Source organism: Callithrix jacchus, chromosome 4 (genome assembly GCF_049354715.1).
Source record: "Callithrix jacchus isolate 240 chromosome 4, calJac240_pri, whole genome shotgun sequence".
In the NCBI taxonomy this organism is placed as follows: Eukaryota; Metazoa; Chordata; class Mammalia; order Primates; family Cebidae; genus Callithrix; species Callithrix jacchus.
Window position 1 is genome coordinate 171,949,621 of NC_133505.1, and position 17,632 is coordinate 171,967,252.

The window sequence follows — 17,632 nt, forward strand, 5'->3', positions numbered from 1 at the left end:
AAGGAAGGACCTCGGCTCACTGCTACCTCACCTCCCAGGTTCAAGCAAGGACCAGGCTCACTGCTACCTCACTTCCCAGGTTCAAGGAAGGACCTCGGCTCACTGCTACCTCACCTCCCAGGTTCAAGGAAGGACCTCGGCTCACTGCTACGTCCACCTTCCAGGTTCAAGGAAGGACCTCGGCTCACTGCTACCTCACCTCCCAGGTTCAAGGAAGGACCTCGGCTCACTGCTACCTCACCTCCCAGGTTCAAGGAAGGACCTCGGCTCACTGCTACGTCCACCTTCCAGGTTCAAGGAAGGACCTCGGCTCACTGCTACCTCACCTCCCAGGTTCAAGGAAGGACCTCGGCTCACTGCTACGTCCACCTTCCAGGTTCAAGGAAGGACCTCGGCTCACTGCTACCTCACCTCCCAGGTTCAAGGAAGGACCTCGGCTCACTGCTACCTCACCTCCCAGGTTCAATCAAGGACCTCGGCTCACTGCTACCTCACCTCCCAGGTTCAAGGAAGGACCTCGGCTCACTGCTACCTCACCTCCCAGGTTCAAGGAAGGACCTCGGCTCACTGCTACCTCACCTCCCAGGTTCAAGGAAGGACCTCGGCTCACTGCTACCTCACCTCCCAGGTTCAAGGAAGGACCTCGGCTCACTGCTACCTCCACCTCCCAGGTTCAAGGAAGGACCTCGGCTCACTGCTACCTCACCTCCCAGGTTCAAGGAAGGACCTCGGCTGACTGCTACCTCACCTCCCAGGTTCAAGGAAGGACCTCGGCTCACTGCTACCTCCACCTCCCAGGTTCAAGGAAGGACCTCGGCTCACTGCTACCTCCACCTCCCAGGTTCAAGGAAGGACCTCGGCTCACTGCTACCTCCACCTCCCAGGTTCAAGGAAGGACCTCGGCTCACTGCTACCTCCACCTCCCAGGTTCAAGCAATGACCTCGGCTCACTGCTACCTCCACCTCCCAGGTTCAAGCAAGGACCAGGCTCACTGCTACCTCACTTCCCAGGTTCAAGGAAGGACCTCGGCTGACTGCTACCTCCACCTCCCAGGTTCAAGCAATGACCTCGGCTCACTGCTACCTCCACCTCCCAGGTTCAATCAAGGACCTCGGCTCACTGCTACCTCACCTCCCAGGTTCAAGCAAGGACCTCGGCTCACTGCTACCTCCACCTCCCAGGTTCAAGCAAGGACCTCGGCTCACTGCTACGTCCACCTTCCAGGTTCAAGCAATTCTCCTGCCTCAGGCTCCCAAGTAGCTAGTATTACAGGAATGTACTACCACACCTGGTTAATTTTTGTATTTTTAGTAGAGGTGGGGTTTCATCATGTTGGCTAGGCTGGTCTTGAACTTCTGACCTTAAGTGATCTGCCCACCTCAGTCTCCCAAAGTGCCAGGATTACAGATGTGAGCCACCACCCGGTTCATTTTTCTAAAATTCTTTAATAATTGATTCATTATTCAATTTGAAATATTAGCAACCTATTTGGGGTGTATAATATGTAGCAACAATACTAACATATATAACAATAGCAGAAAAGACAAAAAGAGGTATAAATTGAATTATTTTTAAGTTTTTTACATTTAATAAAATTGCAATAATATTAACTCAGAGTGGACTAATAAAAATGCATACTGTAAACTCAAGAACAACCACTTGAAAATTTAAAAAGGGTGTAACAATAAAATCAAAAGGAAATGTAGAATGAAACATCACCCCCATACACAAATAGCTCAAAATAGAAAATGGATAATTAGAAAACTTATAAGTGAAAATAGATTAAACGGTACATTTAAATGCAGTGATTGCAAGTCTCAACTACTGCTGTTAAGACACGCTTTCAATGCAAAGATACAAAGGATTATAAAAGTGTGATATATCAATAGTAAGTATGAGAAAGCTTGTGTGGCTAGTTCAGACACAAAAAATTTTAAGAAGTGTCAGCAGAAGAAAGAACTTATTTCATACTAATGAGAGGGTAAATTATTGAGAAGACATAATAAATATAAATGGGTAAGCACCAAATAACAGTTTCAAAATGTGAAGCAAAAATGACATACATCTATTTAAAAATTCACCAATTTAAACATATTGGAAACTGTGTTTCCAGTTAGAAGTCAGAAAAATTACATTCAAAAATAAAATCTGAAGCAGAATATTCTTTTTTAAAAAATATTAATGATGAAGGAAGCAAAGGGTCAGAAGGTCTATAATTTATGTTGAAATGGTACACTGCCTTCCTCCAAAAAAGAAGCAAAAAAAAAAAAAAATACAGTAAATTACGAATAATTCTTGAATCTATGTATGGCTGTACATCTGATTATTTCTACTTTAATGTAAGTTTGAAATTTTTCTTAAAACATTTTTTACGAAGTGATGATTTCCATGAATTGAGAGAGTAAAGATTATTTGAGCGGGTAAGTATGATACATTTCAACATATTGACAGAACCAAGCTGTATGACTGTAGTTGAGGATTAGACAATTAGTAATAAACGATTTAAGGGATCTAAAGAATTATGCATATGAGAAAATGTAATAAATTCAATTCAGGAAAAAACTGATTATTCATTAACGGTATCAACTCTTTCCATCGGAATTAAAGTATGTTCATAAAAATATAACTCTACAAGAATTAATATCCAAATATAAAAATTAGAACTAAAAAATACATAAAGAACATTTTAATTATTATTTGTTACTATGAGACTTGGTTTTTTTAAAAGATCAAAAATTTGTCCTCCTGAAACTAATTTTTTTGTATTCAAAAGAAAATCTGAATAAGTTTTTTGAAAGTCACCTAAAGAAATATCTTTAAGCATAAAAGAAAATTTTAATATCCTTTACAAAAATATGGAATGAAAACTGATATATAAAAAAGTAAACAATTCAACAAAAAATAAGCAAAATTTATTAATAGAAAAATACAGAGAAGTCAGAATAATAAGTAAGAAACAAACACTAAAAGATCTTCAATATAGTGAGTGGTTAGAGAATGGTATATATAATGAGTAGGGGTTTTCACCTTCATGTTAGAAGGAGTGTGAATTTCTACAGCCTTTTCTGAGAATTTAATATATGTATAAATTGTTGGCAGTATATGTTCGAGGCATACATTGTTTTACTGCATTTTGCTGACTGTGCTTCACAAATACTGTGTTTTTGTTTTTTTTAGAAATTGAAGTTTTGTGGCAACGCTCTGTACAGCAAGGATATCGGCGTCATTTTTCCAACAGCAAGTGCTCACTTTGAGTCTCTATGTCACATTTTGGTAATTTTCAAAATATTTCAAACGTTCTCATTATTTTATTATATCCATTATGGTGATCTATAACTAGCGATCTTTGATGTTACCATTGTAATTATTTGTGGGTACCATGAATCACACCTATATATGATGGTAAACTTAATTGATAAATGTGTGTATTCAGACTGCTCCACCAACTGGCTGTTCCCCCTTCTCCCTCCCTGTCTTTGAACATCCCTGTTCCCTAAAAGCAATAATATTGAAATTACACCAATTAATAACTTCTATAATGTCCTCTAACTGTTCAAGTGACAGAAAGTCACAAGTCCCTCACTTTAAATCAAAAGCTAGAAGTGACTAAACTTAGTAAGGCACATCCAAAGCTGAGATGGGCTGGAGGCAAGGACTCTTGGGCCAAACAGCCAGGTTGTGAATGCAAAGAAAAGTTCTTCAAGGGAATTAAAAGTGCTACTCCAGTGAACACAAGAACGGTTAAGTATTCTTGATGACATGAAGCAAGTGTTAGCAATCTGAATAGAAGATAAAGCAGCCACAACATTTCCTTAAGCCAAAAGCTAATACAGAGCAAGGCCCTAACTCTCCAATTCTATGAAGCCTGAGAGACGTGAAAAGGCTGCAGAAGGAAAGTTTGAAAGAAGCAGAGATTGGTTCGAGAGGGTTAAAGCAAGGTACAAAAGTGCAGGCTGAGGCAGCAAGTGCTGATGTAAAAGCTGCAGCAGGTTATCGAGAAGATCTAGCTAAGGTAACGGATGAAGGGGGCTTAGCTAAGTAACAGATTGTCTATACAGACAGAACGTCTATTTGAGACATCTAGGACTTGTATATCTAGAGAGGAGAAGTCAATGTCTAGCGCTAAAGCTTCAAAGGATGAGCTCACTCTCCTGTCAGGGGCTAATGCAGCTGGTGACATCAGGGAAAAGCCAATGATCATTTACCATTTTGCAAATTCTAGGACCCATAAGAATTATGCTAAATAGATTCTGTCTGTGCTCTATAAATGGAACAACAAAGCCTCAATGACAGCACATTTGTTTAGAGCATTCAGATGTACTGAATATTTTAAGCCTAGCATAGAAACCTCCTGCTCAGAAGGAAAGGTTCCATTCAAACTGTTACTGCGCACTGACAATGAACCCCAAGCGCTGTGATGGACATGTACAAGGAGACAACATCCGTTCTGTAGCTAATGGATCAAGGTGTAATTCTGACTTTCAAGTCCTATTATCTAAGAAATATGTCTTATAAGAATGCAGCGTTATAGACAGTGATTTCTCTAATGAATGTGGGAAAGGTAAATTAAAACCTTCTGGGAAAGATTCACCATTCAAGATTCCATTGAGAACATTCATGATTCATAGGAGGTAGTCAAAGCTTCAAGACTTCCATGGAGGAAGATGTGGTAGAAACTAGTGGAGCCTGAAAATGATGACTGATGGAATCATCAAACTTGAACGGATGAGGTGCTGCTTCTTACGGATGAGCCAAGAAAGCTTCTTGAGATGAAATCTACTTCTGGTGAAGATGCTAGGAACACGGTTGAAATGACAGCAAAGGATTTAGAATATTCCATAAACTTTCTTGATAAAGTCTTTGAGAATGACTCTAGTGTTGAAAGAAGGTCTACTGCAGGTGAAATGCTACCAAAGAGTGCCGTAAGCTGCAGAGATATTTTCCGTGAAAGAAAGAGTCCATTGATGTGATAAACTTCACTGCTGTCTTATTTTAAGAAATTGCCACATCCAGGCTGGGCATAGTGGCTCTTTCCTATAATCCTAATTATTCAGGAGGCTGAAGTGGGAGGACTGCTTAAGGTCAGGAGTTTGAGACCAGCCTGGGCAGCACAGCAATACCCTATCTCTAAAATAAGAAATGAAAAAATTTAGCTGGATGTAGTGGTATATGCCTATAGTTCAGCTACTCAGGAGGCTGAGGTGGGAGGATCCCTGGAGCTCAGGAGTTCAAGGCTGCAGTGAGCTATGATCATGCCACTGCACTCCAGCCTCACTGACAGACTGAATGAGACCCCATCTTTTAAAAAGAAGAAAAGAAATCACCACATGCATCTCTCCCGTCCTATAATTTGCAACCACCATCAGGAGCCCATTCATGTTGAGGCAAGACCCTCCACCAGTAAAAAGATTATGATTTGCCGAAGTCTTAGATGATCATTAGCATTTTAAACAATAAAGTATTTTTACATTAAGGTATACATTTTTTAGACCTAATGTTATTACATAATTAATGGGCTCTATGGTATAACTTTTGTATGCACTGGGAAACCAAAAAGGTTCTGTGACTTCCTTTATTATAAAGTTTCTTTTAGAGTATCTCTGAGTTATGCCTGAATATACTGTATCACACACACACACACCCCTACCTTTGAAAAAATCACAGAAAAATGCATAAGATGACATTACAGGAAACAGAGAGTTGATACTGGAATGCAGAATAATATATTACTTTTTCTTTATACCTCTACATTATTTGAATTATTAAAAATGCTTTACCTTCCAACACATGTTCCAATGCATGTTTGTTTAAATTGCTTTTCATTATCATGTATAAAAAATTAAACATGCATAATTATACAGTATGTACCATACACATATGTACATGAGTACCAAAAGTGATGTTATTTTCAAGTAAATGCTTAAATTTTCTATTTTATACTAATTATTGTAATCATTCTGCTGAAAAGAATATAGTCGAGAAACCAGATACTAGTTATCTGATTCTTACTTATAAACCCCCACCCCGCCAAAGAAAAAGAAAGCACATGGGTTTCAGGAAACCAAGGAATATTTCCTTAAGGCTGTATTTCCCTGATCTTAGAATTGACATAAAAAAATACTGAACAAGCACCTCTGCTGTGGGTCTTGGAACAAGGACTACACACAACCTACTGGAGACATAAAGACTATAGACCACACTTCTCACTTGGGCTGAGGGAAAAGAAGGATATGCTAGAACATCCTAGTGGACGTTCCGTGGCTTTTCCCTGATTCCAACCCTCTGTATGGTCCTGGGAGAGGCCCTGGCAATGACGTCAGACTGCTATGTGTGAAGATAAGATTTCTTTGTATTGTTTTCTTTTTTTTTAAAATGGATTGGAGGTTTCAGTGGGACGGGAGAATCGCAAGGAATCAGGTGTTCAGAGGAATGTATTGAGTAGAGGTGAGGAACTAGGATGTTGAAAAGTAAAAGGAGAGAAGGAGAGGAAGAAAGAGGAAGAAAAAGAGGGAGAGAGAACAGGAATATTGCTTCATTCTAAAAATGGGTATTAATAATGGCTGATCAATATTTTGTGTATTTAAAATGGAGAACTCTATAAATATTTATTGAGTTTACTTGTTCCGGATCTGAGTTGAAGTCCTGGATATCCTTATTAATTTTCCGTCTCGTTGAGTCTAAATCTCATTATGGGTCTTATGTATCTGGGTATTAAGATCTCTTATTATTGCATTGATCCTTGCAATTCTCACATTTGATAAAATAGATTTCAAAGCAACAAAGATACAGTGGTAAAAGCATGTATTGTTTTCTTAAATAACATTCCCTAAATTGTAACAGTTTCAAGCTCTACAAAATCTGGTGTCCAGTTTGAAAGTAAGTTCAATCATAAAGAACTGCTTTTTATCTAAAGGCATCAATATCATTATACACATAGTATTTATTCTTGAAGAGGTAAACTTTATTAGATATCTATAGTCATTTGTAAAACTAATATTTTGCGTTTGGTGTACCTGAGTGAATAGTGAATTGCTTCTAAGAACTTTAAAACAGGCTGTCCCAGAGAACAAATGTAGGATCACTACTTAATGAATCACAGAGGAGATATACAGAACACCTGGACAAAAAGTGTAAATCCAAATTCAGCAAGACTGGCATGGAAGCAGTAGAGAAGTGCTCGCTGGCCTAGAGAGAAAGATGTCCTCACTTAAGATGAAGTTGGTCAGACATGCAAACAGGAACAGGAAAGCCACAGCAATAAAAGCTAGTGTTGCCACTACAAACTGTCATGGGGAGATGATGGCAGGTTAGCCAATGAACTTAGATCTCATATACAGATGGGTGAACAGGTTCATAATGAACATACCTGACATATTTCTGAATCTACTAGGCAAGACACTCATCCTCAGAAACAAAAGGGCATCAGACTAATTTAGCTTGATTCCATTAGGACACATAATTTATCTAATCCTCCTTGTTCTAATTCCATGTTCACCAAATAAACTTTTTATTGCAACTTGGCTTCCTAAATGATTCTGATGCCATGGGATGCCAACATTCTGATCCTTGTGACTGCATCGTACATTTGCAGATCAATGAAAGGGGAGTCCAGTTTCTACATCAATCACATTAGCTTGCTTAATAGGATTGGACTCTGAAACAGGAATGCAATTTCATTTGCTCTTGAGTTGCTGAGGCTAACGGCCAGACCCTGAATGGTGATTAAAGCAAGAAGGGACCTCTTGCGAAAACATCACGCCAGCCTTTCCTTTTCAAGGTGCCAGTCCCTGTGTGACTAGTTTAACTTCCAATCTGTATTTTAATTATCTTCTCTAGACATTGTCAGCAACTCTGTCAAACAACAAAATGTCTAAAGTAAATATAAACAAGATGTACATAAAATGAAAAACATGTAAAGCTTTTACATTTCTTTTTTCAAACATAAACTTATGCCACATTATATTTCTTAAGTATCAATTTATTCCAGATAACACTTTCTGAGCTTCTAAGCTTTTTAAAATTATTTTTACCTATGTGATTGATTATTAAGGTTTAGCGATCCGGTCTGGTACATCTCCTCCAACTGTTTCCTGTTTCCAAAGTATAAAGCAAGGTCTGTGGCAATGATGGCTTTGCGGATGATCTCAAGCACCTGCTCATATTCACTGGAGCTCAGGGTGGAGAAGATATTGTGCCCTTCCAACTATGGAAAAAATACAAATAAAAAAACCACCAATAACAAGCACAAGCTCTAATCTTATGACATTTTCAGTTATTTGAAACAATATAGTCGGTCAATGACATTTGGCACCCTAATGCAAGGTCTGGGGGAAACAAAAGAATAGTTTGAAATGACTAACAAAATATATTTTGGCTCCAGAAACAATGAAGTTACCATTTAAAGCAGCTGTTTCAACTACAGTCACGCCATTTCCTACCACAAAAACCGCAGTGATTTAAATATACCTAGTTCTTGCATATTTCTAATAAACAACTTGAAAATGTAAAATATTTAAGTTAAAGACTTTTCCTCTTAAGCTAATTAAAAACTTCAGTAATTTTTGTATTATACTAGAACCGTAATGGGCTTAAAAAGCCAGCTGTATCTTTGTCCACTTCAGGATGTAGCATATCAAAGCATGCCTAATGAATAGTAATATACTTCTCTGTATCCTACTAGAAAGTGTCCTACAACCTCAATATAATGTGTATTCAAACACATCAAAAACTCTAAGGGCAAAAATCCTTTCCATAAAACACAAATTACTGAAGGTACAACAACTCTAGGATCATCTTCTATTCTCAAGGGAGGTGGAAATGGCAGATCATTACCCGAAACAAGACCAGAACATTGGTAATCTGAATTCTATTGCCTCAGAATATTCTTCTGTGTATTAATCTTTTAAAAAATTTACAATGATTTCTTCCTCTGGAGATTTTAAGGTTTTGATTTGTAATTGAGAAAAAAAAGCTTTTGTTAAAACTGAAAAGTTTGAGATAATTAAGATGCATTCAATTTGTAGATTCATCAATCACTTGATATTATTTCATTATTAGTCAATAAAGTACTACTCTAAGTTGATTTTTAATTAATTTCACTTTTCTTAATATACATTTATTGGCTTAAAATGCAGTAAAAACTTAAAATGATTGAAGTGTATTTCTTTACAAAGTTAGCCATCTCACCAAGACAATGTCTCTTCATATTCTTAAATGAAACTGTACACGAACCATTTGTATTCAATTACTAGAATAGTCCTATATTATTTGCTCTTAAAGTCTTAGAAGTATTTGAATTATCATATGATAAATGCAACAAATGGACTCAGTTCTAGTTATTTTCCTGGCAATAACCGTAGTAAGGCCTTACGATTGTAGGAAGTTCTACAGCTTATAAAGCACTTTCAAACACACGCCTTCACTTTAGTTCAGAGTTCCCACATGGACTGTGCATGAGACGCTATGAGTTGAGCTGTTCAAGCACAGGCTGGTTAGTGACCGATGGGGACAACAGGAGGGGAGTCAAGCTTTGGGCTGCTGGCTGAACCCAATTATCATCCAACCTCAACTCTCCTCGTTTTTGCTGTACAAAGTCAGAAGAAGGAAATCTTTACTCTGATTCATGCTGTGGTATCTGCTTTCCTCTGATGTGACCATCGCCTCTGCACCAACACTTAATGCCTGTGACCTGCATTTCCCACTTCATGTTTCAGTACGCCTGGCTGGTGCTCATGTACATATCTGCTTTCTGCAGGTCATGTGAAGGGAATCACAGCTGATCCATTTTGATGCTTTGTATTTCCATGCTCTACTCTCTTTATCACCAATAATTACCACCATAACCTGTTAAATCACAGTACATAAAAACTTGAGTCTGCTGTTGAAATTTTTAAAAAATTTCTAAAATAAGGCCTCCTTAGCCTAGGCTCTATAAATTCTGTTGGGAACAAAAGAGTTATAAGCTCACTGTAGTTCTATATAATACACTGAGTGTGTCATCTGTAAGCTCATGTGTTTATCAGACTCCCAAAAGTGTCGACTGACCCAAAACTAAGATTTGTTTGAAATAATTTATGCTATTTCAGAGTCATTACTTTTCAGTATTAAAGGAAACTAGGTGAAAAAGCTCAGTAGAGGGTTTTTATAATAAAAAGGCATAACTCATTTGCTGTCTCCTTCAATATTTTACAAAAGTAAAGGGAATGAATGCATAAACAAAAAATAAATGTCTCCCTTTTCTTTAAGAGAATCTAGCATTTGCTGCCACCCAAACTAAAGAAAATAAGGCAGGGAGATAAAGCAATGAAGCACAGTAGACAAACAGTATCTTCTTTAAACCTCCAATCTCACATTTGTGAACACATAATAAAGCCTTATAATACAATGTAATACTTGTATACAACAATTGATAATTTTATTATAGTTAAGTAGTTTGAAGTCTATGTTAATTCAAGCTAGCTGATTCCATTTTGCATGCATCAAGCATGGAATAGTAAACTTTTTATACCCAGGAATGTTTTTAAAACTTAATAGGGGTGAACAGCATGTAATTCTCATCTCTGTGAAAGCACACAGGTAGGCTCTGGTTGTAAATGCTGTGGCTGAGAGCTGATGTTAGAGAATGGAAACAATGTGGAAATTGGTGCCAATGCTTAAAGATGACCCAGGGACTCCCCTAAATAGATGATCATCAAAATCCCTTCCAGCCCTTAATCATGGGGATCCTAAAGGCTCTAAGTATTCTGTCCACTGCTGGGGCATTAAGAAGCCACTGCTTTCTTGCCACAGCTGTCTTTCCCACCACAATGAAGAACATACAGTATGTCTTCCTTTTCTGGGCAGGTATTTAATCTGCAGTGCTCCATTTTGTGTAAGGACATGAGTAGTTTGGTAATTACTATATCAAAGTCCCAAACAGTATAAGTTTCATTTTTTAAGGAGTTGACAGTTTAGTGGGAGACATCTGGGCATAAAAGCACGTAATTAAAATAGAGTGGAATGCTCCCTATGACTGAGCTAAACACATTACTATGGAAGAAGTCTTTTATTTACATGTAAGGCTTTTCCTTGGTGAGGATGTGAATTCCGAAAGACGAGTAGAGGTAGGAGGAGCAGCATGTGACATGGAGCAGCTGAGATCACAGATATAGTGATATTTGGTAGGAACTATAGGAAGTCCATACAGCTAAGCAAATTGAATAGGGAAATAGGGAGTAATAACCTCAAATAGTTTTTGAATGGCTTGATTATGGAACTGAAATATGATCGGGAAGGTATTTATGAGCTGCTGACAATTTTAAGTTAGGTGGCGATATGATGAGATTTGTGTTTCAGAGCTTTCATTCTAGCAACAATGTAGACTGGAGGTAGGCCAGAACCAAGGCAGGAAGGCAGACTGACAGTCTTCCTCAGACAGTTTGAAACATATTATTATTAATCATAAATAATGCCTCAAAAAGTCCTAGGATGCCAGGCCCTATAAAGGAGATTCTTACGGAAAGACCCTGAAGCTCAAATTTCTCTGCCTGCATGACAACCAGTCCAAGCCTTGATCTACAGCAATCCTGCCCCACTGTGTCAAGCACTGCTACAGAAAGCCAGAGGTATGGGCTGAATCATTTAGGTGCTTCAGGAAAATAAGTCAATGATGCAACTATGGTAATTATGAGCGCAGATTTTGTGGTCAAATAATTCTAGTTTTTAATGTCATTCTGTATTAGTTATGTGACAAATAGATTACTTAAACTCTTTAACACATATTACTCTCCTTTGTAAAATGAAAATAATGATACCTATCTTATGGGGATATAATAAAAATAAGCTGTATTAAAATATGTGCAAAATACTTAAGTTTCGGGTTCACTGTAAGCACCCAATACATGATAAAATGATGACTGTTATAACAATGATGATGGTGATGGTGATGGTGATGATGATGAAATCTACCAGTGTAACTTCCACAGTCAGAATTATGGGAAAGAGAGATGAACAAACAAATATATGCCTAGAAAAGCACCTGACAGCCAAATACCTCTTCCATTCGGAACATATCTGTAGAAAAGGACAGATTTAAACTAGCCGCTATGTCATATATCTTAGATTAGTAGCACGGGTAGTGTTGAATATAGGTACAATAATTTTGCTGTAATTGTAATACATAACAGTAAATTCTACGTAGTGCAGACTAATTGGAAGAACCCTCTAGCTGAGTCACAGAAATCATACTGCTATACAAACTAGTAAAAAGCCATGGGATCCCAAGGTGTGGGTATAAATAGATAATTTTCAGATATATGACCATATTTCAAAAGCAACAGATAATTTAAAATTAGTGGAATTTTAAAAAATAGTCTTAATAATGAGAATAATCTTTCCTAATTGGTCTATTTTCTAAAATTCTGGCTATTTTCAAAGTCAAAATAGGGTACTCACAGAAGGCAAAAGAAAGAAAAAAGTATAGTTTCAATATTCAAAATAATCATTAATATCTCATGAGTAAACAGAATAAACTGATTTATTATTCCAGCAATAGTGGTTCTATCACAGTTACTAATTGTAAGCTAGTCAGTTTTTAGGCAAGAAAACGAAGCTAACCTACTTTCTTGGATGTCACTGTTCCCATTAACAATCTCCTCACTTGAAGGCGTTACATTTGCCTTCCCGAGCTCGGCGTCTCAGCTCTCTGCCCCACCGGACATAGCTACTCACTTTCCTTACATAAAGCTCCAGTTTCAGGTCTCCTAGTGCAGGTTCCGCCCACTCTGCCCTTCTCCCCATGCTCTACCTTCACATTTCCCCCTGTGCCCGTATCAACAGCCCCAGAGGTGGGCCTGTGAGTCTGCAAGGGGCAATGACTCTCCTTGTCAGCTTCTAATTCAGAAGAGGTGGGAAGCCTAACTCACAAACAGAAAATTTCAATACAATGTTAAAAAAAAACAACCAACCACTAAGATATATGTATTCCTGGGCGCTCTGCGCTGTGTACAAGGGGCAGTGATGCACCCCAGCGTTGTGGGGAGGCACTTAAAAGAATTTTACTGGATGAGGCCATACCTGAGTGGGAGGCCACAGAAAGGGTGTGGGGGAAGCACGTGTGGAGGAAAGCTGGCCAGTGGTACAGAGTTACGACACGATCTCAAACTATAGAAGCAGAGTAAATACTATGGTCCTGGAACAGACAGAGGCCTCTCATAAAAGACTTGCGTATCAACTGAGAAACCAGGAAATTTACTCCTGACGCCCCGGGGAGCCACTAATGGCTTTTAAATAGGAGAAAAACATCCAGGCATATATTTGGAGGAGTGATTTGAGAGACAAGCACTTGGAGAAACAGTGATGGATAAGGTGGGAAAGGCGAAAAGACAGACAAAATACAATGAAGGCTGAAACCGGGATGTCAGGTAGGGACGGCGCGTGATGCCTTGGAGGCTGTAGAGGTCAGAGGGGCAAGATAACCATTTACTAGAGACTCCAGTGAGACTTTCCTCTCTGCTAAATGTCCACCATCTATACAGTGATGGGCCCCAAATGCCGTGAACACAATCCAGATGCCCAGCATTTACACACCATGGGAAGCTCAGAGAAAGATGAGAACGGAGATTGACCTTCTCTGCAGATGCTCTTATACTTACCCTTACTCCATGACTTAATCTCTTCCCACTGCCCACTCAACAAGGGACTACCTACTGCGTCCCTACCACTGCAACCAAGGTTAAGGCAAGCTGTGAGCAAATACGCACTTCCTGCTTTTCTACCATGAGTAACATACGTGTGTGGATGTGTGTATGTGTGTGTGTGTAATAGGGGAGAGAGCTAGCCTGAAGGTTAGCTTTTAAAGTCTACTATATTATTCTCCTTGCTTGCCATTGTCACCATGTTAGCTGGCAGTACTCTTCTGAATGCCCTGCTTATCCAATAGATGCCACTGGCAGCCATACTGAAAGCTGGTCCTCAAGTTGGCAAACTACAATAAGCAGCCCCATATGCAACACACACCTATGAGGATGCCGGACAGGGAACTATTTCCAACCATGACATACAAAGTTGCTTATGTTGTATCTGGCTCTGTGGCCAGAGGGTGGACAGTGCCATGCTTACGATCACGTCTTTAGCAATGCAGATCGAGAAAGCAATGGGAAAAATCTTTTGGGATAAACAGAAGTATCAGGTATTCATATCATGAAAGTACATATTGTTCTGTCTTATTTTAACGACTGGAAGTTGGAGTTTTTAACTGTTACACAAGGATATCATCTTAATTAGTCAAGCTTGTAGGTGTCTTCTGATGAAATATAAAATCGGCAGGACTTGATGGTAATGGGATGAAGAATGGGAAGATATGGCTAAAGAAGGGGAAAGTGATGACTCTAAGGTCATCAGCCTGCATTCCTGGGTCAATGAGGTTGCCACCACAGAGACATAAAATACAGAAGGCACCTACGCAAGTTTATACCAAGCACAATTCAGGCCATGTGGAATACAGAGTCCAAGCGCTTGGGCAGAAGTCCGACTGAGCACTAGGCAGGATCACACGGGTCTCAGAGTCCTCAGGGTACCACTGTCAGATACAGCCACAGGTGGGCCAGGTGGTGGGCCAATGAGAACAACGTAAGGGCAGAAGTCAGGGGACTCAGGCCTTCCTCACTCTAGACTGTGAGTTCCAGAGGACAAGGATTTCTGTTTGTTCTGTTTATAACTATACTTCCAGTGCCTAAAACAGGTGTTGGCAAATAGAGGGTGCTCAATAAATATGTTTGTTATTAAATTGAATTTTAGGGACCAGTTAGATGAATCTGAAAAAACACTCAGAGAAGTATCATGGGGATAACTGCAAAATCAGCCAAGAGTACAGACATTTTCAGAGAAGGAAGATACTCTTCTGAATATTTCTGTCCATGTAGATGGGGCTGTCTGTTTATGACCCCGATATTATTTCTCCCTGGGCAGAGCTCAAATGGAAGGGTTTTTGTCAATCAAATATATACATTTGTTTTTTCAAACTGGTAGTGCTTTGCATCTGAATTTATGGCAATCCCTAGTTCTTAGTCCCAGCTTCGATTTTTGCAATGTACCTGGTACCTTATCTTCTCTAAGCAGAAGAACGAATTTGCTATTACTATCTCACCAATGACTGAAATACCAGCTCTAATATCTAAATCTGTTCTCCTGCAACTTTTTAAATGCCAACAGCTTACCTGTCTCAACTTATTGCCATGAGTTCTTGTTATTAGTTCTGATCATTTTTAGGAACACTGCATTACATAATCTGCAATCTCCACCTTGCTGAGGGTTTGCCAAAATGGAGGCAAATCACCCTAAACATCCATTTTTGATGGTAGCAACTGGGCCAAGTCTTCTTAGGACTTAGGTGGACCTGGAGCTTCCCCATTCCACCTGCCTTCATGTGACTGCCATATTACAAGGTTTATTTTTTATTCTACTCAGTGGCACTAAAGTTTGCAATTCTGGCCTACTTCAAAACTAATCCTATTATATTTAAAATAGGCTTTCAAAAGAAACTCTATATTGGCTATTAAAATTCAGTTGTGATTAAACTGCTAGCAATGTCGTACTGTCAAACGTACAAATTCATTTAGAACATGGGATGCTAATTCAGTGACTCCTAATTATTTCTAAGTGAAGTCATCCTGATGTTGTTTCTGGCATTCTTCTTATGCAAGCAAATAGTCTCAAATGATGAGTGAGGTCAAAGTAGGTATAAGCTGTCATGAAGTTTTAGAATGTCCATCTGCTTACAAAAAGCATGTTTTACACATATGTATAAACATGTACACATACATAGACACACACACATTTTATCCTGTTTAAATTTCTATGTATGCCTGTTTTATGCATGTATATATCTAGCTATCCAAACACATGTTGTTTAAAAAGCTGCTATGGAGCAAATGACAGAAATGGTGACTACATGTTGCTCTCAGGACTGAGCTGGCCCATGAGCAAGCTGAACATCTGCTACCTACTGGGGACGGCTTGAAAGTGACTCGCTCCATATCTAAAATACTGTTCACTTTTACCCAGCAGGTAATTAGAAGAGCATGCACAACAGAGCAAGGTGATCATTGACCTGCGTAGGCCTGAGTAAAGGAGACCTGGACAGGTAAGCTTCCGAGTTTTAAAAAGAACTGAGCGTGTAGCACTGCCCATCATATGGACAGTTAAATGAGGAGGCACTAATAGAAGCCTTTGGGAAACTGAGGGGAGAAAAAAATCCTGGCATCTAGAGGAGGCCCAGCCCGTCCAACAGAGAAAAACTGCACCAAGTGGCAAAGTCTTCCTGCTTTGCAACTTGCCTGTGGCCAATTACTGGTAGAGTCACTGTTGGCATTTTGAGGGGACATCCTGCAAACTCAAAACCCTTTCCCCTAGACATATCATCAGAAGATGTAACAGTAATTTCTCTTCCTACTTAGAGACGCTGACGGTGAAGGGAACAAACAGGGTCCACTATCTTAAGCCGCACACAGATGATCTTTTCAAAAATTGTTTGTGATAGGAATCAAATCATTATGATGTAACAGCTCCCTTTTAAAGGTGAGTTTGAGAAAAACCGTTTAAGAAAGAAGGAGCATATATGTCATATTGAAGTGCTATCTGGGATTGTCTATACCAATTACCAAGACATCGCAAAAGCAACAAAGTAGAAAAACAGAAAATGTAAAAAAAAATAAGACGGTTACATACGATGTACCTAAAACCTTAAATTTCCCTAACTTCAAAGCTTTACTGTTTAATACGTTCTGGTTCAAGAATACGTTAATCTATAAAATTAATTGATTTTAACTATGTAAAATAAGTATTGCTTTAGGATTCCATGTGCTTATTGATATAGTATTTTAAAAACAAATGTGATTGTGAAATACATATATTAAAAAATCTTTGTAAAGAATTCTTTATGCAAAAAACACTATTATTTAATTGTGACTATAACTATAAGGTCCTACTACAAAATGTAGCTGTTGGTTTTGAGGAAGCCATACCGATCTTCCTTTTCCACCTACGAAGTGTAACTATCGCTTAGGCAGCCCTTCAGACAAAGCGGGAGATGGTGCAAGGGGACTCACCTGGAGGATGGACACCGTCTGGGAGAAGTGGTGCTGCTCCATGGTGGAGGTGGAGTAGAGAGCTGCCAGAGGGTGGTCGAACTTCTGCAGGTAGCTGTTACTATAACCCCTGTGGTCCAGGTCATGACACAGACACGCAATCAGCAGTCCTTTGCGCTTTAAAACATAATATGATGCAAAGACATTCAAAACACAGAAACAAACGAGCACACTGACAGCTCACGTTCATGTCACATTACTTTCTGGCATTAATACAGCAAACACCCGTAGAGATATTTGAAATTCCAGATAATCTAACTTATTTGTAGCCCCTTTCTTTGTTTCTCTGCTTATGAAGCTGACAGTCAAATTATTTTTGAGTTTTTCTCTTAACTCTAGGAAAAGGTGCAGGAGGTATCAAATTAAAGGTGGTATAAAAACAGATGTTCCAAAGAATTACAGATAAAGCAAATCTGCACAAAGAAAGAAAAGCCAGTTTCCACAAAATCTATTCGGTGTTAAATTCTAACAATGCCATTGCTATTATAAACAATAAATATGACAGGTA

At 38.8% G+C, this 17,632-nt stretch overlaps 1 protein-coding gene across 13 annotated transcripts in view; it reads right to left on the reverse strand.

Annotated features, from left to right (window-relative positions):
• The window catches only part of PDE10A (phosphodiesterase 10A), a 684,633-nt gene that overhangs the window by 35,874 nt on the left and 631,127 nt on the right, over positions 1 to 17,632 (reverse strand). For all 13 annotated transcript variants that reach the window (XM_078370444.1, XM_008995354.5, XM_035297766.3 and 10 more), the window contains 2 exons: positions 17,086 to 17,241; positions 8,032 to 8,204 (listed from right to left, as the gene is read on the reverse strand). In XM_078370444.1, coding sequence (XP_078226570.1) covers positions 8,032 to 8,204; positions 17,086 to 17,241 — 329 coding nt within the window. The remainder of the gene's footprint in view (positions 1 to 8,031; positions 8,205 to 17,085; positions 17,242 to 17,632) is intronic.